The following is a 26,380-nucleotide window of genomic DNA, read 5'->3' on the forward strand; positions in this document are numbered from 1 at the left end:
TTTCCAACTGTCAGAGGCAGAGCCACATGACACTCTCATTACCGTTTTTTTTAAAACTTTGTCCAACTATTATTCGGTATTTAATTGTTGGAGTTGATAATTGATTTAAGATATTTTTATGACAATTAAAGAAATTTATTTTATTTGGGAAAACAAAAAGTAAAAAAATATTCCGTTGCCGGGAATCGAACCCGGGTCTCCTGGGTGAAAGCCAGATATCCTAACCGCTGGACGACAACGGATTATGTGTTAGATTCTGACAAATTATTTAATAGTAATATATTTGATGAACTACTACTACTAAAAACTGAATTTTGAAAGTCGGCTTCTTATGAGTTGTGAAACCCTAGCTTCATCCTTCAAACATGGCGCCGGATCTTCTGCCTCCATAGCCGGAAAAATCTTATCCCAGAAAACGGAGACCGAAGTTGCATCTCACTATCACCGGCACTCAATCGTCACGGCATTTAGCAAGTCATACAATCGTCGACAATTACAGACCGATTACAGGTAAAATCGAAAATAAGCTTCTCAATTTTGACTAAATAAACACAATTTCAGATTCCTATACGATTCTCACAAGTTTTACATCTTTTTTTTTAAAGGATCGGCGGTGTAATGGTCGGTTTTCCACCATTCCATATGGTGGAAAACCGACTACCACAAAAACGCTATCGGAAGAGGCGAAATCAGAAAATTTTGAGGATATTTTGCTCTGACAGTTCTCCCATATATTGACATTCTGCTGTGCCAATTCTTCCCGTGACATTCCGTTATGACATTATGTGGTGACAATCCTTTGTTTTGTTGTACAGCGGCAGTCCTCCCAGACCCGAGAAGCCTTACATTGGTTAGGAGTTTGAAATATTAGACGAAGGAATTTCCTTTTACGAAGCGTATGCCAGCGACTGCCGTTTTGATACTCGTAGATTTGGACACAAATTCTCAGATGGTGTCAAAACTTGAAAGACTATTGTATGCAACAGGCAAGGTGAAAAGTGGGCTGTTGACGAAGAGGGTAGTGCAACCAAACGTAGACGCCATTCTAGCAGATGTGATTGCAGTGCCAAACTTACGTTGAAGTATTCAACCGATTCCGACAGTCCTTGATATGTTGTCAGCAGCTTTTTAGAACAACACAATCACGAGATGGTCGATAAAAAGCATGTCCGATGCATGAAATCCAACCGTAACCTTGGGGATATTCATTATAAATTCATGCAGGACTGCGCAAATGCCAACATTGGACCTACAATGACTTTCAATTTGTTGAAGGAGTTCATGGGTGGCTATGATTATGTAGGTTGCACCGTTACTGACATACGAAATGGCACTCACGACATATTGCAAGAAATGAAAGGCGTTGATGTCCAAATGATTTTAAATTAAATGGAGGAGAAGAAGAGTACATGTGATGGTTTCCATTACAAGTTTCAGCAAGGTATTGATGGAAAGTTACTTAGTCTTTTTTGGTGTGATGTTGTGTCGCGAAAGAACTGCAAGATGTTATGTGACATTGTATCCTTTGATACTACGTACTTAACAAACAGGTAATCACACGTGTATCTTGTGTCTGACATGTTCTATATTTTTATATTATGCTGACATTTCAGATTCTGTGTAGAATTCTTGGTGACATTTTGCTCACACTCGTTTCTTGCTATACTCGTTGAATAGGTATTGCATGGTGTTTGGGTCATTCACTGGAAAAGACAACCACGAATGTCCTGTTACGTTTGGTGCCGGCTTCGTGTCAAATGAGGGCGCTAACTCATTCTCTTGGTTGCTCAGTGAGTTTGTCGAATGTATGGATCTCGCGCCAAAGTTGATAATAACTGACCAGGATAGGGGGATGAAACTTGCTATAGAACGTCAGCTAACTAGTACTAGGCATCGTTGATAAATGTGGCACATTATATAATTGTCATATTATTTCAAAAAAAATACCATATGGCACAATACAAATTAAACACCAGTGAAGTACGTAATTAACAAAATCGGAAATGAAGTAAAAATTAAGTGCTTAAGTATCATCCATTCAATATAGTACTAACAAATCAAAGCTCAAGGAGTTTAGAAAACTCAAATCAAACAGATCACAAACAACAATACTAGTTTCATCAACCCTGCAACAAATGAACCAGTTTAAGTTTTCGACATATCTCCAATCAAATACTATATAGTACTAACAAATCAAAACGTAAAGAGTTTAGAAAACTCGAATCAAACAGATCACAAACAACAGTACTAGTTTCATCAACCCAGCAACAAACGAACCAGTTTAGGGTTTCGACATATCTCCAATCAAATACTCCCTCCGTCCCGGTCTAAGTTTCTATTTTGGCACAAGAATTTAGGTAGTGGGGTTTAGTGAATTAAACTATTAATAATAAAGTAAGAGAGAGAGTAAAGTAAGAAAGAGAAAGAGAGAAGATAAAGTAAGAAAGAGAAAGAGAGAATAAAGTAAGAGAGATGATAAAGTAGGAGAAGTAAGAGAATAAAGTAGGAGAGAGGAGTGAGGTGATTGTTGCCAAAAAAGGAAACGTCTCACTTAGGTTGGGACGTACCAAAAAGTAATACGTCTCACTTAGGCTGGGACGGAGGGAGTACTATCTAGTACTGACAAATCAAAGCGTAAGGAGTTTGGAAAACTCAAATCAAACAGATCACAAACAGCAGTACTAGTTTCATCAACCCAGCAACAAACGAACCGTTTAGGGTTTCGACATATCTCCAATTAAATATCGTGCTTCTTACCGATGTTATGGTTTTTGCTGGGTGACCTTTTCACCATTGGTTTGTTCTTATCCTTTGCCATATGATGTGCGTAACGAGAATAGTCATCCTCAGACCTTTTGTGAAAACCGAAGGAAGCAGCGGCATCGGCGGAGAACTGAAAAAACGAAATAGAAAATGAGCATCCAATGCTTGTTAAACTCGATACAAATACACTTACACCTACCGTCAGATCGTCTCCGTCGTCATCGTCATCGGACATGACTGGTGGCTCGTCCTCTTTGATTTCATAAGCTACAATGAGAGAGAGAACGAGACAATTTGATGTTAAAAAAAAGTTAAAATATAAGAATCGTCATGCGATAAAAGCATAAAACGACGTCGTTTTGTGCCCAGTCAGAAATTTTGCCAAGTCACGCCTCCGGCATGCCACGTGGGATAAGTTCTTAACGGAAATATGTCATCGGATCGGGTAGTTTGGGAAATTTGCATGATCCGATAAAGCTCGTGACTTTAGGCACAACTTTTATAGTTTGTAGAAAAAACCAAACTTTCCCCAAAGTTTGTAACTTTTTAAGCAATTTACTCATTTTTAAATAAAAAGTATATATTGGAAAGTTATTGAAAAAAGTTCATTGAATGTAATGTATCTAGTATTTTTAGTCATGTAGTTCACTACTAGTACGTTATTTACATAATAATACTTCTTCCCTCTCTCACTAAGTGAGACATTTCTTTTCGGCATTAAATTTATAAAAAGGGGATTTTCTTAGGCATTGCAGGCAGGTTAATTGCTGAAGAAATTGCATGTGTATTAGTGACAATTCCAGGATTAGACAACGATTAATCTTTATCACAGAAAATTGAAGTTGCACAATAAACACAATTGATTTCCTTGCTGGAAGCTACCCCATCCGATCTCTTTTGAGCCCTAACAAGAAAATGATTCTGTTTAAGATAAGAACTATGAATATAAATGATCCATAAATTTCTAACGTCGAGAAAGGGAAGTATCTGGAGGAACCTTTGAGTGTGTGCTAATAGAGCACGAGACTCTAGACTCAAAAAACACTGTATAAATCCCGTGTCGGAATAGAAATGCTCCACTTAAAATGGGACGAAGAGAGTAATTGGCTACTGGTATATTAGCAAATGGATCCCATACATACATATATCCATTAAGAAGAGATTTTTAGATAAAGTTTGACATGCTCAACTGCAGCGCGCCTCCCACGTTATTGGAACGAGAAATGATTTAGAGACATAATGACAATGCCATAATGATGTTAAAATAGTAATTATGCATTATATTATTATTTGTATTTAAAATAGTAATAATGTTACAACTCAGATCATAGAACCATATGTTGTTAAAATTTTAAAGCTATTTTAATATTTTCTTCCTAACTCTTTAAATATAGATAATATTAGTAAAAATGGGTTTATGATTATTTATATTCTTAAATTTAAATCTCAATTAGTTGATAGTATATGATACAATAAAATATTTTAAAATGTGAGTAGTAGTCTCATCCAATTATTTTCATAGTATTAAACAATTCCTAAAATTATGGAATATGATCTTATTTTTCGGAAACAAAGTAATACGTATATATCTTGATATATTGATGATGGGAACAAAATAGTGCATATTTCATGGTATTATTAATGTTAGGTAAAATAGTCTCAATCAAAAGAATAGTTATTGCAAAAAACATAAGGATACTATGACATGGAGACATTATGTCTCTAAATCAATACCCTACTGGAAAATACTCTTTTGTCTTTGAACAACTCCCCTGCCTTTTACGCTAATTGCATAAATGTTGTACCTTCAATTGTGCATAATGTACAAATGTCTTCAATGACTAATTGGGCCCACTATCCATTTCTCATCCATAACTTTTTAGTACTCCTGCATTTTATAACTATTTGGTGGTATTTTTTAACCTTATGCATTGTATAGTGAAATTATTCACATATGGTATCCGGTACTTCAAGTTTGTCCCATTTTTCTATTTCCATTCGTCCCATAAAATTTGTCTCATTTCACTTTTTACTAGTGGACCTTATATTCCATTAACTAATTCATAGTCTCATTTTATTATAAAACTAATACAGTATATAAAATAAGAATCTACATTTCACTAACTTTTTCAACTCAATTTTCATTACATTGTTAAAACTCGTGTCAGGTCAAAGTGGGACAATATTTGGGGAACAGAAGGAGTATGTTTTTAATAAGGAGAGTTGGAAACACTTCAAAACACTAAGTAATACTCCCCCATTAGGAGTCTCATTTATGGGCGGCACGTGTTTTAAGAAATGCTAAGAAAAGTAGATGGAAAAAAGTTAGTGAAATAAAGGTCTCACTTGTATATATTAGTTTTAAATGAAATGTGAGTTGAATGAGTTAGTGGAAGGTGGAACCTTATTACCATTTATGGTAAAAGTGAACCGGGACTCCTATTCCCTGACGGACTAAAATAGAAAAACAGGACTCCTATTTGCGAATGGAGGGAGTATGGTATTGGTTCGTTCATTCATATATTTACTAAACTATACACGTAATATTTAATTTATTGTGGAATTTTACGTTGATTTCTCCATAAGGGCATCCACAATGGGACGCCCGTTGGCACGCCCGATGCGTGCCATCGTCCGCCCCATTGTGGGTGCCCGCCATCGTCCGCGCTCTACGCGCCGATGCATCGTCCACGGTTAAAGCGCGGACGATGGCCTATCGTCCGCGCCATCGTCCGCGCCATTGTGGGCTCGGCAGACGATGGGCGCGGACGATAGGCCATCGGGCGCCCCATTGCGGGATCGGGGGACGATGGGCGCGGACGATACCAGCCTTTTTTTTTTTTTTTATTTAAACCTCATTTCTCATTCATTTGTTCATACGAACATATCGCCTCTCTCGTTTCGCTCCTCTCTCTCGTTTCGCTCCTCTCTCACATTTCTACCTATCTCACATACCAAAATGAACCACGACGATGACACCACTAGTTCTAGCTCACCAAAGTTGGACGTCGGACGTCCGCAGGCATATTCGACGTCGGACGTCTGTCCGACGCGACCACGCGGCAGCTCGCCAACGTTGTGAGAGGGCCGGCTCGTCTTTGGTTCAAGGAAATCATTGCTGACGTCATGTATGCGTGCATTATCATGCACAACATGATAGTCGAGCATGAAGGTGGGAGCATCACCGAGTGGAATGATGATGACGGCGCATCTAGCTTGTCCAGCACGGCGACCGAGCCCCCCGCTAGAGGATTGTCGTCGGGCTTCGACGAGGATCTAGCTAGACAGGCCTCAATGGGCAACCAACAAGACCATGCACAACTCATGAACGACATGATTGAAGAAGTGTGGGCCCGTAACCGCCATTGTTGAGTTTGCGTATTTTTTTTAATTCGTATTGTAATGTATTAATTTTTATATATGAAATGAAAATTTTTCCCAATTTTTTGTTATTTTAATATTCAAATAAAATAAAATGCATAGGACGCGCCTTAGAGCACCCCATTGCAGGTGGAGGGGTAGGAGGATAAAATTGCTGACGTGGCGCACCTTAGGGCGCCCCATTGTGGATGCCCTAATTGAGTTGCTCTTGGCTTCACAACCTGTTCTATGGAATATATTCTTAAAATTTGATATTTTCATCTCAAATTATACTTCTAGGCATTATCTTTTTTAGTAATTATCAAGAGTATCCACCGGCAGACCCAATGACTATTCCCCGCGCTGATTTGTAGGTACCTCAATGGGTGGGATAGCTGGCCCAAGGATTTAAAGCTGTTTTATACCTAAAGGATACTTATAGGCATTATTTGTTGGTTACGAAGTATGATTTATAGGATTATAATGTTTGGGATAATAATTGGAGTTTAAGATTCATAGGAATCTGCTTGTTAAGAATTCGCTAAAATTTTTATTTAATTAAAACAATCTATTAAATTAATACTAGTATTATTATTAACCTAACGAGCAAATAAAATCTGATTGAAACTTAAGCAAATAACAAAAAAAAAGAACAATGCTGTGAAATTAAAATCCTACGAAAATCTGTGTTCAACAATGTTAAGAGAAACGGTTCTTTTACAATCATAAATTAGGGAAAAAGAATTCCTAAGTTTAGAAAAAGAAATATTTTATACTACTATTCTCTCCGTAACATAAAAATAGTTTTTTTTTGTTCATCCAACCAAATTAGTTTCATTATATTTTTAGTAAAAAAAATATTTTACAAGGTGGACGTCTATCTCCATTAAAAATATCTCAATCACTTTTTCTTTCTACATATCTCATACTTTACCAATTTTACATTAAAATTCGTATCGTCCTCAAATTTTCTATTTTTTGAGATGGAGTGAGTATTGCAGAATCATACTACTCTTTCCGTTCTACACAATTAGAGACATTTCTTTTCGGCACGGTGATTAAGAAAAAAAATGTGTATGTATTAATTAAAAAAATAATAAAGTAGGAGAAAAGAAAATGTACAGATAATAAAGTAAGAGAGGGGAAGAAGTAAGAGTGAGAAAATGTGTTATAGTACTTTTTACTAAAAAAAAAAAGAAAAAAGAAATGACTCTACCAGGAATGCCCAAATAGAAAAATAACTCTACTATGGAACGAATAAATATTATTTTTCTATTTCCTCCTAATAGAAATTTAAAAATTTGATCTGATTACTTCCAAGAGTCGAAGACCACCATTTAGTAAACTAGTTTTAACACCCGTGCTATGCACGGTCCATGCAATTTTTAAATAATGAATACAATTTTTAAATAATTAAAAAGAACAAAAATTTATCATTATACGAACTTTATAAATAAAGAAAGGTTTCCAAATCGAAACAAAATAGACTAATACTCCCTCCGTCTCATGTTACTTGCACTGTTGTTTTTCGCCTCATCACAAAATACTTACACTATTTCTAGTTGAAGTTAGAATTAATGTATTCAATTAATATGTTAGATTAAGTAAAAGAGGTCCTTTATTAAGTGATGTCTAGTTACACTTCAAATTCTACTTTAATTATACTAAAAAATCAATCCCAAATTTAATGAAAAGTGCAAGTAACATGAGACCGATGGAGTACATTTATAATTTGTGAAAAGCAATAAACATTACTCAAACAACTTCCAAATAATAAATACTAGTTCATAAAGTTTCGAAGACCAGTACATTTTAATAAGTCTATAGAGAAAACATGGAAGCAAACTATGAACAAAATATTCATAAGTTCTAAAACACTTATTTGTAAACATCATTAACAGTGAAATCATCATTGCTATCTATTTCATTTTTACAAACTAAATATTCAAACCTTTCACAATTTATGACTTGATACAAGATATATAGTTGTCCATAACTAAAGACATAGTTTTCTAAAACAAAACATTTCAACATGAGAAACTGATTGAATTATGTTCATCAAACATAACTTAACATATTCACACTAATTAGCTGCACAAAAAGAAATTATAATTAGTGGGATCGAAGCAAACAAAATAAATTAATTTGTGTTTTTTTTTCAAAGCATAAACAATTTGGATAATTTAATAAAATATTATTAACAGTTAATATTTAATAACAATTAACAAATTAATTAACCTAAGGATGAACTAAAATAACATTCAATATATAAAAAAAAACTCAAAAAGTTTGGGCCCAAAACAACTTAATAGACCTTCCCCCAAAAAAACATAATTATAAAGCAGATAATAAACTAAAACGTATGGCCCAAACAACTTTACAATTATTAAAGCCCAAACATATTAGCCCAATTATACTTCAATTTAATTACGTAAACTTAAATTAGTGATGATAATAATGACTCGACGTTTCACAGCTACAGAAATTTCACAATCGACATAAGAAATACTAGTACAATGGACAAAAATAAGAACAAACACGTGGTGAGGTCTCTCTATCAGTAACAGTTAGCACAACAAATTATTTTTCAAAGAAAGAAAATAAAACACAGATACACGCACACAATCTGGTAGGGGTATTTTATACTAGACTAGACTAAAAGCAAAAAAAAAAAAAAGGATTACAACAAAACATGAGGAAATTTGTTGCGATCAAAGGCACTTTCTATACATGGTGTGTGCTAACAACTTAAGGCAAGATAATTTACATCCGTTTGATCTCTCAGCCGTCATATGCTCCTTCTACACCTCCGACACCTTTTCTTTGCTCGGACGATACAGGCAGACTTGCAGTAGACCCATTAACCTGCTCACGTCACACAGCATACCCGTATACAACCACACTTAGCTGGTGTTAAGTATCATACAACGTTCACATGCAGAGGAGGCTTACCACACTGGGCGACTTGAAACTAAATGAGCCGTCGGCAGGAGTAGTGGTTGATGAATCTGCAGGCCTGTGAAAGAGTAAGTGTGCTACGGAGCGATCTATAGGGTTCGTATCTGTTTCTACATCCATGTAACTGGTGCACCTACAAGAAAGCAGGGTATATAAGTCAGTACAAACTGAACAGGAGCAGTTGTAACAACAGAAACTGGGAAACGAGTCATCTACCTATTTGTTCCTTCAGCCTCAGATGCTCCACCAGCATCTCGTTCATCTCCAAAGCTATCACTGAGGTTTGGATTCCTTCGTCTTTGTTCAGCACTCTGAGCCAAACGGTACAAACTGTCCTTTATGCATAACTTTGTCCTCAAGTCCATCTAAAGTAGAGAGATAGGAGTTTAGTTTTAATAGATATGCTTGTTTCATATTCATCACCTTCGAAACATTTGTTTCTCACAATAAGAGATAAGGAGGAACTAAGTAAGTACCTGTTTTATAACAAGTTGGAGCTGGCGAAAACTAGCTGCTTCCAGTGAAATATCATCCAAATCTGGAACAATTGTTGAGCTTTCTTGCATATGCGAGGAACCCATTTCTGTTGCAGTAACCGAGCTATCTCCTTGGAGATCACAGTTATTCTCATATTTCCCTACTAAGCCAGGATCAGAGATGGCCACACTTCCATTTCTGAGGCTGGCAAGTTCCACAGGCAGATTACCTTGACAACTTTCTAGTTTCTCTCTTAGTCCACATTCTACTAAAGCAGGCTCCTTAAAAGGAGGGCCAGGAAAACCACCCATATATTGCAATTGGCCCGATGCTAGGTGGGATTCCCTTGAAGAAATGGATGCCAAGTCACTGATCTCAGATTTGACCATCGATTGCTCCAGATTTACAGAAGATGGATCAGACACATGACTGTCCTTTATATGGATGCTAGAGATTGGATTCTCTAAACAGCTACCAGGATCAGAAGCCAGAGTTTGCGACTGTTGATGCATGTGAATCAAAGCCTCGTCTGAAGTCAAGCCAGAATAGGGCTTCATGATTTCTTTTTGCAGATCACTGATCTGAGGAAGACCATTTTCAAGGTAATGCACTTTACTCTCAGATTGACTCTGGAGCTTGATCTGTTTTTTGTGCTCACTGGTCTGAAAAGAAAACCACAAAATTATAAGGTCATACTGGTGTACAATAGGACATGCATAAACAGAGTTAATGACTCAAAAAAATGCATAATCCCATACTCTTCCAGACCGCAGCCAAAGTATTTGGATTATCATGTTATACCAATATCACTATCATGTGCAAAATTTGAGTGAAAATTGCCAATGGCAACTTACCACTGCATGATTGCCTGCTCTGGAATGGATACTGGTTGAAATTCTGGGCTGTGTATTAGCATTGGATCCTTTTCCCTGCAAGATATCACATCAGTGGCGTGTTTAAGGTCACTACATAACTGTTGAGCAAATCAGAAGGGACCTGAAGCATGGTTCAGATAACATATATGCATATAGATACCTGCTCCAGAGGGACAAACCCATCTTTGCTATCCTCAGTATCAGGCCCAGTCAAAAAAGACGTATAAGAATCAGAATTTTCTGTGTTCCAAGAACAGTCCTTGTATCTAATGGATGTATCTGTCTTGGGAAAATTATTTGGGGAGTTCCCGTTTGAGAAGTCACGATTCTCTGAAATAGTTTTCACCTTGCTTGGATCAGAAAATGGGAACTCAGCATCTGACTTTAGAGCATCCCCAGGCCCGCCTATATAAACGGCTGATGATAACCAACTCAACTCATCTTCTTTACACACCCCAAGGCCCAACGTTGAATCGCATCTGAAATGTCATGTGAATAAGTGAAAAGAATATGAAAACAATGAAATATGTCCGAAGAAACGGATCATGGTTACCTAAATATCCTGTCGATATCATCAAAGTTCTCTATTTCTGACCAACCACCATACAGGAGATCACTAGAATCTTTGTTCTGAGCATGTTCAAAGAAACTATGATCATTGCCGGTATGATTTACATCACCAATCGGAAAACTGAATGGGCTGTCGTCAACTAGACTGATGCTTTCATTGAGAATCACATCGTGCTTAAGCAGTTCACTACTATTTAAGTCACTATTGTTGCTCTTCAAGCCATGAGTCAACGGCGTGGTACTATCACAAGCTAAACTTGATGCTTCTTTGTGCAGTTCATTGTCTGATCCAGAAATGAATGGACCACTGGGAGACCATGAATTTTTCTCCAACATAGTACCATTCAGAGGTGAAACTTCACATTTCTCCATTCTATGATCAACATAATTAGTGGCAGATCCTCCAGTTTTATTCGAAACATTAGCTACTTCACAGCGGCATCTCTTGTTGTTTTCTCCTAGAGTGATATGATCAGTAGGCCTCTTGGAACGATGATGGGGCACTGTACGATCATCGTCAAGGAAGAAATCATCCCAAGCGATGTCTAAACACTGTACCAGCAGTTACAGAATTTTAGCTGTAATAACTGCAGAAAATACTTCCATTTGATGAGTGGAAGGTACAATAACTGATTATGGCAGAAGATAGAGAACAAACACTTACATCGTGCGTGAACAAGTCTGACATTCCTTGAATCCTCAGCCTGCAGTCAGACCGTACGTTGTTTTCTTCATATTTAGTTCCGAATCTTCCCTTTCCCTCCATCAAAGAACCCGCAAAAACAATGAAACTAAAATATTAGAATTCACTTCTTGAAACTTCAAATTACAGATAAAAGGATATACCACAAGAACAAGAAAGGAACGAATATCAACAATTTAAACCAAGAAAAATGAATTCCAACAGAACAAGTTCATCCGTTTCCTAGCATCGGGAATCACATAAAAGAGAATGAAAAACAGATTGCATACAAGAACAAGATGAAGTCAATTGTGAAGTCACTACGATTGAAACTTTCTAAATATGTAAATCAAAAATTAAAAAAAATCAGCTGAAACAAACAAATACTCATCACCAAGTTTCAATCTCCTCATTTTCGATTTCAATTTCTTAGCAGCTCTATTTACAGAGTGGATCCACCAATCCAAATCAACAACAACAAAATTAAAACATGCTATTCAGCTAATAACAAATCAGCTGAAACAACAAACACTCATCACCAAGCTCCGATCAGCTCCTTTTCGATTTCAACTTCTTAGCAGCTCTATATACAAAGTGGATCCACCAATCCAAATCAACAATAACAAAAAATAAACAAATTAAAGCATGCTCTGCAGCTAACTAGTGCTCAGTCTGCATAAACTCACCGCAAAATTAAGCTGTAAAACCCAAGGCTGAAGAAATCCTGGCGTCCAGCAACCCTAACTGTGGTTGTTAATCGCGGAGAGAGAGCAAAAGAGGGGTTTGCAGAAAATTTTGTCGCATTGAAAATTGGGTGAAAAAATGTTAGTTATTTGGCAAGTTGGGTTAAATTAAAGAAAATGGAGAGCCAGTAAAGCACCACGTGGCGGTTGGAAATCGGAGTATCGGAACTCGTGGTTGAGAGAGGTGTTAGAGATACGATCAGTTCTGCCTTCTGATTGGTCCAATGGCTGCGAGGGGAATTGTGCGGAGGGCACGTGTCAGTGGAGCCCAGTCTGCGGGTGGGCCACCTGCTATTGACTCTTGACATGTGGATTGGACCATCATAGCTTGCTTGTTTTATTTTATTGTCACACTTGGTCCACTTTTTTATTTTTCTTTCCAATAAAATACGATTATCATGTTAACCATTGCTGTGAAGTTAATTTTATTAGGAGCAAGTAAAAACAGAGTATCACATGTTGTCCCTATTCCACTTATTTACTCCTCATTTTTCTATTTTAGTCCATCCATAAACAGAAGTCTCAGTTCGTAATCCTTATATATGGTAAAGAGGCTCCACATTTCTAATTCATTTCACTCACACATCATTTAAAACTAATATATACAAGTGAGACTCTTATCCTACAAATTTTCTTCCACTCACTTTTCTTAACATTTCTTAAAACCCGTGAAGGAAATAAATGAGACTCCTATTCGCGGATGGAGGGAGTAGATAATAAATTTTACCAATTAGACTTGATTTTTAGATTTGAAAATGTCTATCCGTTAAGATTTCAGTGCTCACATAACTTATACTAGTATTTTCACGTAGTACTATCAAATATAAATTAAAACCCCGTTACATTGTAGGCCGCAATTTGACACATAATTTCATTTGTTATACTTTTGCACATCTCGTTTCTCATTTTCTTCCTTCTATCTCATTGTTTCTTAATATAAATTGTAGTCCAATAAAACAAAATTATTCGACAGTATCACTTAGATAGATCATCAAATTATGTCAACGTTTTTCATAAGTTCTAAAATCTAACAAATTAGAGCGTGCAAAATGTTGATTCAATAAAAAATAAAACCAACAAAGTTGATATCAAATTTTGCTCACCCCTACTCCAAGCAATAGGGGTTGAAGGTAGTCCACTCATAACGATTCCAAACGCATATGCCAAAAGTTTCCTAAGCATATATTTGCTGCCATGGCAAAACTAGGATCCCACAAAAGTATTTTCATCTCTTGCATAAACAGTACAAGTCGTTATTCCCATTCTTTCATTGAGATAAAGATTGATGCGATTTTACAACTTCATATTTTGTTAGAAAAATATTTGATTCTTAGTATTACAGAATCTCTGCGATACGACATTACTTTGGAATTCGAAGGCACAAGATCTTGACAGCTGGCACGAATATTCGGACTTATTGAGATCTGCATATTGTCCATCCATTTAATTATCCACTATGCAACGCCCCAAACCACCCACCAATATGAATAAATAATTAAATGAATTAACTGAAAAGGACTAGCACATTTTTCAAAGCTGCAAAATTTCTTATTTACTCGTGGAAGTGTTTTTTATTTCACGCAATTTAAGAAAAATTATACTCCGTATTAATTAAGTTAAGTAAAGAAAAATTAAAGTAGGAAATAGGAAAAAAAAGGAGAGAGATGAAGAGATAACAAAGTAACCGAAAAATGTAATGCTGACTTTTCTCTACAAATTTTAGAAATGTAAAAGAATACGAGTGGAATACTAATCATATTTTTAGAAATTAAGCTTAATTATACTCCAAAATAGTAAAAATGAAATATGGCAACAATGGACGAGAGGCAAGGAGGAGGCATCAACGGTGGATCCAATGGGAGAGGAGGAACAGTGGTGAAGAGGATGCGTGGATCGACCTAAGTTTTTGTCTTTAAATAAAATATCAACCAAAATATATGTGATTATTAATTCGATTTCTTTTTTGCTATTTGTTGGAATTAGATCGAATTCGTTCGCACGATACATCCGTTTGGGTGCAATACTATTGATCTGCAAACAGAATTTCATAAAATATAAACAAAAAGATATAGATAAGAAAGAAAAAAAGGTAGGCATTGTGACGATGAATTTGAATATTTAATTAATTTGATATTGTCGACCACTTTTATAATGACGCAACAATTAAAGGATAAAGATCCAAAAATTCGGCTTCATCGAATCTGGATATATCTTTTATGACTAGTAAATGTCATTTTCTGTTGTGGGTTAACTGGTTAATGATTCTTTAATGTCAAAAGTTCTGTTTAAGTTTGGTTTGATATAGTGCGACAATTAGAATCATCATGTGTTATTAGTTAGTAATATAAAAAAATGATGTATCATCATTTGAGAAGTCTATAGACTTATAGCCTAATTACTAAAATACTTCTATTGCTTTACTAATTGAGCAATAAATCTTCAAAGCTTGTTATTTTTAAGAGATCGATATACATAAAACATGTTCGATTTTCGCAAGCTCGCAGTTCACAAGAATTAGAATAGTTAAGCAAATAATAATTAGGCTCGCCAAACTTTATTGCGTGGATCCAATTAACCACGAGAAAAACATGGTTAATTAATCAGCTTCTCAAAGCATGTTATCTTCTCAAAACCAAATTCTAGTTAGTTTGACTAACAAAATCACCAGCATATGTAAAGAGAGAAAATATGAAACTTACCCATTAATCACGGTACAAAGTTTAGGTTTGACATGAACATATAAATCCCCTATAATATTAGTTGTGCTCGGTTTGACCCGGACCGACGGGTCACCGCCGGTTATGGTTTGGAACTGGCCGGCAACGGTTAATCATAACTGCAACTTAACCCCCACTTCATTCGGCCTGGTACGGTTCAAACAAAATTGGAATCATAAAAATCAATTTTCTTAAATAAATTAACTAAAATTTCATGATGGCCCATATTTATTAGTTGGGCCTACGAATTATGAAATAAATGTAGTATATTTGGTGGTTCTATACTTTTATTTGTTTTACCTATATATACAAGGGTTAATAGCTTTAAAAATCATTAATTAGATTTGAAAAATTATGCTCAGTCCCATAAGGTCAAAAATGAAATATTAAATAATAAAAAGTTTATATCTTTTTTCAATTGTCTCATAATTAAGTTTACTAAACAAAAGAAAGAAAGAAAATGAATATTTATTTTGATAAAACACACCCTCCTGTATTTAAATGAAATAATTGCAAAAAGACAATTTTGTGATTTAATATTTCGTTTCTAAAGTTGTAACTCTTGTAAGATTGAATAGAGAATACCAAAAGGAAATGTAACTGGCTGAATTGTGTATTGCATTGCTCAAGAGAATTACATTCGATCCTTATAGAGCTACTCTACACCTCTATAAGGAAAGATTTATTATTTGCCATGTTTACAAAAGTAGTATACTATTCAAGCAACTTCTAGATAGATTGCTTTCAACAACCAAATCCTTCACAAAAAAAAATCGAGGTATTTGAAGGAAGAAATGGGATCATTAAAATCGAGATATGTTTACACATATCAGATTAACTTAATTACATTGAGGAAAGTGGAAGGACTACAAGGAAGCATGATTCCACCATTGCTTTGGAAGCCATAGACTTGGGCAGCTTCGTCAAGAAGGCGTTGGAACTGAAGGTTTTTCAAGCAAGAAATCGGGACCACAAATCTGCACATTTCTTCTCCCACATACACCACGATGTGCCCTTTGGGGGCTCGTTTCTTCTGCCCTAGCTCGGTTCTCGTCTGCATCTTGAAAATTCCCATCTTCTTATATATGTTGTTGTTGTTGTTGTTGTTGTTGTATGTGATAATTTGAATATGATGATGAAGCATGTATGTATTTATAGGTGTTTGGAATTTGGAGTGATTGATGCAAGTTTGTAATAGGGGAAGCACACAGCTGTAGTAAGGCATGCTGCAGTAGAAAATATAATGCTGACAACGTGGGAAAATTCATCTTTCTTGCAAAACATAGTAGTATCCAGGGGCGGACGCAGAAAAAAATATGATTGTGGGCTGTGATTTCTAAATTTTGTTCTAAAGTTATATTTTTGGTGTTTTAGATCATTTATAAGGGCTTTTATATAATAATTTACATTAAATTTGAATAAATTTTAAAAATTTATAAAAGAAAATAGTTTAAAAAATATTTTTATTAAGGGCTTTAGCCCTACCCTATTTCTACATGGGTCCGCCCATGGTAGTATCTTATTTTTTCAACATATATTATACGTGTGTCGTGTGTGTCAGTGTGTGTACTTATACGCACATATGTGTTTGTGTATCATCTTGATTTGATATGTAACGGTCTTGATCGACTATTTGTTGCCTCCATGCATACTCGGAATATCTAGTTTTTTGTTGTTGTTGTTATAAAAATACATTTCGAATTATATTGACATTTTGAGTGATGATGATGCCTAATTATAATTAAACCTCAATTTATACAGGGGTTTGTGAAGTTTGGCATTGTTTAGGAGATCAAATCATCTGTGTAAGTTGTTGATTACTAACTACCTAGCTATAGTGTGAGTAGTGTGACTCTATCATAGGATAAACACACATGTATGCACAGGAGTAGTGATGGTCGTAAAAAAAATATTGACAGTCTATTGAATCTGTTTTCTTAAGGATACTATTTTTTTTACATTCCATGTTTATCTTTTGCAGCCGAGTTTCTTTACGATATCTTTATTTATGATAGTAATTTGACGTCAGTAACGTCACCTTAGTAAGGACTAGAAATGATTTTTAACAATTCCGTTATATGAAAAGGTTTCTAATGGCAATCAGCCTTAACTAAATATTGTGAAAGTGGAAAACCTTTGCATTCCAAAAAAATGTTACAGTTACACTCCATAGTTATGATTGAGCTTAGCATTGAAAGTTATGTTACTATAAATCTATAATTAAGAGTTTGATTAGAATGCCAATTAAACACGGTAAGAGTTGTGAAAATCAATCGGTGCCGACTATGAAATGACTAATCAGTATTAATTAGGTGCAAGAAATAGTAAAAATTGATTTGTCAATACTCAATTAAAAGAATTGTTTAGAACCCCCATGTTATAGTTTCATGTTGGGACACAAAATATTCATTGGTCTCCCACGCCCTATAAATCACATGCAAATTAAACTTCAATTGTCAACATTATAATACTGTTTTCCCTGCATGCATGTCATCGATATATCATATCAAAAATATATTGTGATTTTTTACATGAGACTAATTAAATGCTTTTTCTTTCTATTCAATTTGATTTCCCATTCTATCTCATGATAGAATTAAGCGTGTATATTTTTTAACACTACAATGTAGAAGTAAACCACTTTATAAAATTTAATTAATTTATCTCCCAAATAATCATATCTAAAATAATTAGGAGTAAGACATTTTTTATGATATGGAGGGAGTATAATAATTACTTTCGAATATCCATGGCCTATAATAAAAGTAGTAATTTCAGTCAATCTTATAGTATCAAATAAACTATTTATTAAAGGCAGAAGAATATATAATACATATTTTTTACTACACTAGAAGAAATTTATTTTGCTAGGATTTAACTTAGATTGGACAAGTCAATTGTATGGCTCTGGTTTGTGCTTGAACGCGTTCACACATACACCACGGTAGATTCAATCATTCAATGTTATTTTTGGACAGAGCTAGTGTTTAATTTTATTTTTAAATTGTTTACAATATACATAAGTGTTTTTTTCAGCATGTGAGCAAAATTTGCCAACTGGCCTTTAGCTTATTGAGTTTATTGTTAATTATTGTATTTTTATAGAAACAAAGTTGGAAATTTTATACTAATATTAAATGACTAGTGGATATTACATGAGATAATCGTAATGTCAAAAAAAAGTGAAAATTTTGGAATAATTTGCTACTTTTGAAAGTTATGCGATTGACGAAAAGTAAATAAAAAATCAATCAAAATTATGATTTTTTTAATATACTAGTGTATCACAAAATATTTGCTATAAATTTTAATAATTTGATACTACTTTCATTTGTCGATTTATGCGTGTCATCCTTGTGCATTAGTCATTCTAATCTTCTCTATATCTTTTCAATATTATCGGATGTCCTCAAAGGGACAACAATTTAATACTACCTTCATCCAACTCCAACATGTAACATCTCATTTTGCGATTTTACATTGTCTATCATTAAATGTCTCATTTCATTTTTACCATATTTAATAAGTCTTACATTCTATTAACTTAATGCACTCATATTTAATTATATAATTATTAATATAAAAATAAGACTAACAAATTTAAGTTAATTCAATAACTTTTTTCATTTACATTTCTTGATATTTTAAAAATGGTATATCGATCTCAAATGAGATGCTTTCAGCATGTCACCATCTTCTAGACTTATCCATATAAACCAATTGGCTATTGCTAACGTGCTTCATATTTTAATAATGAGCATAAAATGCCCTCCAAATATTTATGTTGTCAGATAAACACATTTCCCCTTATTTTGGGTGTTATATAGATTTTAGTTTGGCACTGTTACTAATATTGGAAATGTCATAATGGGGTTGAGATTCATGAATGCGAATTGATGAATCTCTCTGTGTATATGGTCTTGGAGGCCAGTTTCTGCCTAACTCTTGCTGAAATTTTAATAAAAAAAAATTATTCAGGATGGAGGTATAAATATGGCCAGTTTTACATTACATTTCAAATTATTATTATTATTATTATTATTATTATGCACATGTTGACTTAACAAGATACACAAATAATCAATAACCAACCACAAAAGAGGAATGATGAATAAGTACTTATTATTATTAATTTATTACAATTATTAAACTTAAAGAAGCCCAGTAATAAGTCTCAATCATAGCCAAGCAAGTTTAGTGGGCTTAATAAGTGGATATCTTTACGTTCAAACAAAACCTATTTAATTCCATGCTTTAAATTTATCCCCCTCGATATTACACAAGAACATCATTTATCGATAACCTTTATATACCAATTCTATCACACATAATATCTCATCTACTAGGTTTATGTGTTAATCAAATTCCACATTAGCACTTTTCTTATCCCACAGCAATCTAAAATCTAAATGCTCTACCAAATACTACTGCAAGGAACAATGATTTCACAAGGCATCAAAATTTGAGGAAAATAAGGTACATATAAAAAAAAGAATATTCATCTTCCCTGCAAGAGTGAAGAATCTAATAATTTAAATCCCAAAATAATAGTAGTTATTGTGAAGGAAGCTACATGCACAACAAAATAGTACAATGCAGCCAGAGCTAGGAGATAGAAATTTATATGAGCCACTAGAGATATGGTTCTCCATCTCTAAACTCTTCTTACGCAAACGAGCAATGGTGTGGCCGAGGAAAGTGAGGAAAACTTTCCATTTTATAGAGCCATGTGGAAATGGCTAGCCAAGAACAACAACAGATACGTGCTTACCAGAAATTATGATTATACATCGTCGCACTCGCATCACCTCTTCAAAAGCTTTTGCGAGAAAATCCTCTTCGAGTAGGGGCTGTTACGTGAGATTGACTTGTGAGTTTCAATGGCGTCGACCAAGGAATTGTGGAGGTTTCCCTGATAACAAAGTAGTGATGAGGTGAGATGGTCCATTTCTTAGAAACTATTGTGTGAATTGAAAGTGTTGGAGTACCTCAGAAACACGGAGAGCTGTTTGGATAACGTAGTTTGCGTGTGGGTCCTGAAGCAAGCGATCGAAGCAGGAAGAAGAGAGCAGTTCATGGATGACGTTTGTCCGAACCTCCTCACATACCAAAAGACACTTTTCAACGACGTGGCTGCTGAACTTTTGTGAAGAAAGGTGCACATAGTTTCCCTCAAACTGAGATGTCAATTTGGATGTGGCAGATGGGATCTTTAGCTCCAAGATGAACTGAACCACATAATTTCTGCATCCAAATTTCAAATTAAGTTTTTTAGGAAATGTAATAGAACAAGAATCAAGAAACACACAGGTAAAAGGGAATGTAAAGAATTTGATAGTCTGATGTTTAAGTTAAGTCTCATGGAAAGAAGTTCGATTTTCGTTGATTTTACGAGCACCTAAACATCTGAGTAAAGCATAAACAATGTTAAATACGAATTTAGTACCCAAATGCATCTTCTGAGAGCAGAAGTCCATTCTCTGAAATCTCGGCAACTAAATTTTCACGATGCTCCCCAGTCGAATGGCTGATGCAGCGTTGTAGAACACAGCATCCATGCTGATGTGTTGCAATGTCAACACAGTACTTTGCAGCCGCAACAAAAATGAACTGAAAACAGAGTGGTAATCAGAAAAAGGATAGCTTCATTTTTGCCAACACTAAAAACTTGTGATTGTTGAGAAGTCCTATAATATTATCAGAAGGTGATCCAGAACTGTATGGAAACCGCAAAATTCATCGCTTTAGCACTATCTCTCCTTTCACTGAAAATATCTAATTTGTTTAACTTTAAACTTCTTCCTATTCAACTATAAATTTGGACCAGATTAGATTTTCAAGTTCATATAGTCTAATCTTGCCCAACAATTTGAGCGATGCTGCAAACTGCGAACCACAAAAATTTATTCCCCGTTCAAAGGAAAACACAAAGTGACAGCTGAAGCAAATCTACATGAACAAAGATCTTATAGGAAATGTTCAACAAAGATAGTAATTACCTTACTATCTTCAGCCGGGAAGGATTGCAAGCACCTCTGAATAACGTGATTCCCATTTAAATCTTTGATCAGAGCTAGAAATCCCGATTCGAGGGCTGAGATAACTAGGGAAATTTGCTGCTTTGTCTTGAGAGTTTCAACCAGCTTCTGCACCACACGAGTGCTGACATACAAAAACAACAGGTTAGCTAATTCAGAAAAAAGAGAGTGAAACGAGATTCAAATGCCATATACCCGTGTGTATTTAAAGAGATCCTAACGAGCTTCCCTGGCTCCTCAGTCACCCTAAACAGTATGTGCATCCTCTGCTCCTCATTGCACACTTCCAACAGCTTTTGCATAAGATAGTTTCCGAAAGGGTTCATCATCAGCTCAACTGCATGATCGATTATCTCGTTGAATATGATCTGCACATCCAGAGAATTTCCATCATCAAACATCCTCTGCAAGAACCGACAACCTTGCTGGTCCTTGGCTATGTGATAGATGTATCCTTGTGCTTCAGCAAGGGAGCTGAACTTCATCGGCCGGTTGAAAGGGCAGTGCATCTTCGGACTCTCAGCAGTGCGGAGATGGTCTTCCAGCTGCGACCTCCTCTCGTGAGCCTTCCACACGCCATTCTCATGATGGAAACCCTTCATGCCTTGCCTTGCAATCGCGTGATTGAGACCTTCCCCCTGGATGATCAAGCTATCCTCCCTGCCAAAGGGCTCAACGCTCCCTCTAGGCACCCTCACACGCAGAGGCACCACCTTGTTTCTTTCGTTAAAACGAATCAAGCTATCCTCACTATAACGAGGCGACAGAGAGTAAAAAGAATCACTAGATTCAATCAGGCTCTTCCTGCTCTGCGGAGGATAGAAGGGAGAACTGTTTCCATTTCCAACTAACGGACTATCTAAAGAAGGCGGTGCGTTTGGCAACACGAATCCCATTGGGAAACCGTTGTTAGCCAAACCATTTTGCCTTCCAAAATCAGACCAACCAAGCCTCATATCAGAGTGACTAAGGGAAGAATACCGCGACGCCAACAAGTTCGCCATTCCCTGATCGTGCGCCATTTCCCCCACACCCGAAGCAGCAGAGACGTTAAAACTATTCCTAAATAAATCAGAACCCCCCAAACTCCGGCTGCTCCCGTTACGCGACTGAGCACCGTACTCATCCCTAATGCACATACCACTAAAGCTCTTGTGCAAATCAGCTAAGCTGCCCTCATTCCCCCTCTTCAAATCCAAACACAATCCGCCCCCAGAAACGTTGAATTCGTCGAATTGGGGCGGGGAAAGTGATCCCATATCCGAAGGAGACCTCCCATCGCCGGAGAACAAGCCGGGTTGCAGGGAGAAGCCGCTCATGGGGGAGTTCGATGATGCAAACGCAGTCTTGCGCTTCGAGGCTTCAGCAGCACTCATTTTCTGAGTCACACACGATGCATGAGCAAAACCGTGATGATACTGAGTGGTGGCATTGATGACCATTTCCTGAAGATTAAGTGATGATGTTGCGTGAGGGATCTCGCCTAATAACATATCTATCTCGTCATCATTCTTCATGTTTTTTTTCTCTCTCTTCACTCTCTTTCTCCCCACAAACACAACAAACACAACAACAATAGCCACAATACAAAACAGAGCAACGAAAAACAACAACAACAGAAACGAAATTTCACAACAGAAATTTAAGAATCGAAATACCCGATCATTGAGAGAATCAACGCGTTTTAGATCTAGGGCCTAGTGAAATGGAAAAAAGGGGAATTAAATTAAAGATTTTTTTATGGCTTTCCGCCATTTTTGTAATGGGTTTTTGGTTTTCTTTTTTCCTGTGGAGACGACAGTAGGTGAAGCATGCAAAGATGGAGTTTTTACATAGTTGTACACACACTGCTAATATACTAACACGCCATTAAAGAAGAAGAAAAGGAGCTCCATCTCTCTCTCTCTAATTCTTCCTCTGCCTACAGTTATACTTACTTATATAACTATATACACCATTTCCATATATATATAATCATTTGTGAGAAATTTTCTCGATTCAAATCGTATAAAAATTTGAGCTGGCTGGACACGTATACCGCTTTTTCATCAAACGGTTTTACGAGAAAAATCAGCAAAAGGAAAAAACTTACAGTGAAATTTGTATTTTTACACTGAAAAAGTTGTAAAAAAAACAGAGGAAACTAACTAACCTATTTTTACTGTTGAACAGATCGTGAACTGCATCTCCTATTTCTCTCCTTTTTAATTGATTTTGCTTTTTTCAGGATATAAATTATATCGTCGATTTAATCTCTAGTGAGCTTCGATTGTATGCAGAATGAATTGACGGAAAAAAATTGATTTTGTTTTTTTAATTATATCGTCGATTCAATCTCTAGTGAGCTTCGATTGTACGCAACCGATGGATCTTTACACGGGCGCGTGTACAGACAAATTTTTGAACTAACCTAGAAATTTTAAAGTAAAGTAGTGGGCAGTTGATTTAGTAAAAAAGGTGTACAAATGATCTCAATTATACCCAATTTATTGCATAATAATTGTGCAATTGTAACCGAACGTGATTATTGAATGTACTTAAGTTAGTTGATTATCAAAATCAAAAGAATTTAATCTCTTTCAAAATTTTGAGCTGGTTTGTATTCATTGATTCCAATTCCATGAGTTATTTAGAAAGTTAGATATGTTAAATAATAGAGATTGTGGACCATATTATGTCACAATCCATTTTCATTTTGCCAGAATCCAAAAATGGCTTCATGTTAGGGAGCTTTGCTTCAAGATACAAATTACAATTAAATATGGCTATTTTGTAATTTCCCATTTTATTTATGAATTGTGTTGATATATGTCTATTTAAATTTCTATTTTAATATGGAAGTGTGGCTCAATTGTAAATTATGAGGTTGTGGATGGTAAAAAAGAATGTAGGAACTGATAGTGATAGTGTGAAAAGAATCGGATATGAGAATGGAATAAAATGTTATCTTGAATGATAAATTTCTCTTTTAATAAACTAATTGCATGGACTAATAATTGTAAGATTTCTATGGAATGTTTCTATGTTTTTTCTAAATATCCGAATGCAATATTTGATTAGTAAAAAGCAATATTTGATTAGTAAAAAGCAATATTAATCTAGGTGGAAAGTTTTTAATTGTGTAACATGTTATTTTTATTATCGTGTATATAATATAATGTTTATATGTGCGTTAGAGTACCCAAATCCAATAATTGATCGTTTATGAGAGGGCCACATTATAAAAAATTAAAAATGGCAAATTTACTTTTGGTTATTTCTCATTTCTAGAAATGTGGTTTCTTGTGGAAATGGTTTTTTCTTGTGGTTTCTAAAAAATGTGTCAAATTTTATATGCGTGTGTGTAATTTTTAGAAAATGTATCTTAAATTTATTAAAACCAATATACTTCCCGGCCAACTTAGGGTTGAAGTCACTAATTGATTAAATGTGGTTTCTATCTCCAAGTTTGATCGAGAAATGTGCTAATTAAATTTGAATTTGACATAGTGAAATTAGTTAAATTAAAAAATATATATATTTTATGATTCATAAAGGAAATGCTCTAAAGAAATCTATTAAAAAATAAGAGACTAGATGAACGTATGGGTGTAAATTAAGTGAGAAAGAAAGTCATGAGTTTGAATTCATCTTAGCGCAACCTTAAATTTACTCTCTCCGTCTCAGAAAGTTTGTCGCATTTTTTTTATTTACGTCTGTTCCATAAAATTTGTCACATTTCACTTTTTATAATTTTTTGGTAGTGAACTTATATTTCACTAATCATTCTCTCTCACATTTTATTATAAAACTAATACGGAGATATAATAAATAAAATTAAATGAATTGAAACACAAAACAAGATTGGTTATCATCACTAAAGAAGATGAGAAACTACAAAATGTGGTGATCTTCACAAGATAATTTTTTTTCGAAAAACTACGATTTTGTCCGACATGCACTTGTCTGATATGTGCAACTTTTGAGTGCTTTTACACCATGTTATTTGTGACTATCTCGTGTTTCTTCTCTTATAACATGGCGCATACATAATGTACACACTTACGTTCCTAGATCGAGAGTGCGCAGACATATATCATTACAATATACTCCTAAGTACAAATTATAATGAAAATATGAAACTTTATAAGAGTAGTATACAGATTTCGAGTGAATTCGAATATCTTTAGCCTCTCATACCATTATGAAACTTAATACTACTATTCCAATATTTTTAATTACAAGTTCAAGAACCAAGACTTTAGAACTTCGTCGGCGGAATGCAGACCCATCTGTTTCTTCATCCGATTGATAGTTTTCCAGATGTCTGTCTTCACACGATCATCCGATTCTTCTCGATACAGCCTATAGAACTAATGCAGCTGAGCGTATCCGGCAATTCTCACATCACCTTCTGCGTCCCCCCGGTCGACTGGGAGGCGCTACCCTGAGACTTCCCCTTCCCCTTCCCCTTCACCGTTGCCTTCGCCGCTTTCACTCCCATTGGGCGTCGAGGAGTGGGTTGAACTACCTCAACCGACTCGGTTAAGTAGGTTGACGTCCGCTGCAGCTCAAACTCCCGGATCCAACGAGCTTCGTCCTCCTCGAGCCTGTCGCCGCTGCCGCCTCAATTCCAGCCCAAAATTTTTCTTGATCCTTCAGTTTCATGTAGGCTTCCCAATGTTGGAACCCGGCGCTGCTGATGGTACTCGTGAATTGGGCTAGTGACAAATCCCGCACGTCGGCGTAGCTCATACCGCTCGTCATCATTCGGCAATTGTTCTCGTATATGCCATGAAACTTACCAGTGTGGAACATGACACGCTCGAAATGCTTGCGAAGCTCCGGCGCCTTGTGAGATGGTGCCCCTTTAGGCTTCACTCCCTCCTCATTGTATCGTTGCGCGATGCGGGTCCAGAAACCAATCTTCTGTTGGTTGTTCGATACAACCGGATCCTCGCCGATATCAATCCAACACCTTGCCAGAGCAAGCGTCTCAGCTAGCGTATAATGTGTTCGCGGTCTCCTACCCTTCGCAGCAGGCGCCAAGGCGCCTCTGGCTCCGCGGCCTTCCCCTTCGCTTGCGCCTTCCCCTTCCACTTCCCCTTCTCTTTTGGAGGTGATGGGTGCATCTCCTCCACTTCATACTCTTCTGTGCTGAAGCTCGGATCTGTGACTGGAATAGTTGTCGATCCGTGAATGTCGGGTGTAGAACTCA

General features: G+C 35.8%; 2 protein-coding genes, 1 non-coding gene and 1 pseudogene across 7 annotated transcripts; all 4 read right to left on the reverse strand.

The window, feature by feature from the left end:
* Positions 1-170: 170 nt before the first annotated feature.
* TRNAE-UUC lies at positions 171-242 on the reverse strand. The gene has a single exon. It is a non-coding gene; the product is annotated as a tRNA-Glu (tRNA).
* Positions 243-8,650: 8,408 nt separating this feature from the next.
* Positions 8,651-12,518, reverse strand: LOC121745011 (protein LNK1-like). 4 transcript variants are annotated; one of them, XM_042138750.1, is made up of 9 exons: positions 12,372-12,518; positions 11,668-11,763; positions 10,987-11,555; positions 10,594-10,912; positions 10,413-10,487; positions 9,558-10,220; positions 9,298-9,446; positions 9,076-9,214; positions 8,651-8,988 (listed from the first exon to the last, which is right to left on the reverse strand). In XM_042138750.1, the coding sequence occupies exons 2-9, from the start codon at positions 11,689-11,691 to the stop codon at positions 8,905-8,907; spliced, it is 2,022 nt and encodes a 673-aa protein (XP_041994684.1). In that variant the 5' UTR covers positions 11,692-11,763; positions 12,372-12,518; the 3' UTR covers positions 8,651-8,904. The 4 variants fall into 4 exon arrangements, with proteins under 4 accessions (XP_041994684.1, XP_041994685.1, XP_041994683.1 ...); XM_042138751.1 differs by having other exon boundaries at positions 11,668-11,757; positions 12,372-12,504; XM_042138749.1 differs by having other exon boundaries at positions 11,668-12,504.
* A 5,936-nt stretch (positions 12,519-18,454) lies between these two features.
* LOC121746293 lies at positions 18,455-18,564 on the reverse strand (annotated as a pseudogene).
* A 1,042-nt stretch (positions 18,565-19,606) lies between these two features.
* On the reverse strand, positions 19,607-23,092 carry LOC121743366 (putative pumilio homolog 8, chloroplastic). Of its 2 annotated transcripts, XM_042136660.1 has the most exons (6): positions 22,842-23,092; positions 21,379-22,628; positions 21,145-21,307; positions 20,592-20,755; positions 20,134-20,389; positions 19,607-20,057 (listed from the first exon to the last, which is right to left on the reverse strand). In XM_042136660.1, exons 2-6 carry the CDS (start codon positions 22,623-22,625, stop codon positions 19,950-19,952), a joined length of 1,938 nt encoding a protein of 645 aa, XP_041992594.1. In that variant the 5' UTR covers positions 22,626-22,628; positions 22,842-23,092; the 3' UTR covers positions 19,607-19,949. The 2 variants fall into 2 exon arrangements, with proteins under 2 accessions (XP_041992594.1, XP_041992593.1); XM_042136659.1 differs by having other exon boundaries at positions 21,379-23,092.
* Between the last annotated feature and the right edge of the window lie 3,288 nt (positions 23,093-26,380).

Source organism: Salvia splendens, chromosome 8 (genome assembly GCF_004379255.2).
Source record: "Salvia splendens isolate huo1 chromosome 8, SspV2, whole genome shotgun sequence".
Lineage (NCBI taxonomy): Eukaryota > Viridiplantae > Streptophyta > Magnoliopsida > Lamiales > Lamiaceae > Salvia > Salvia splendens.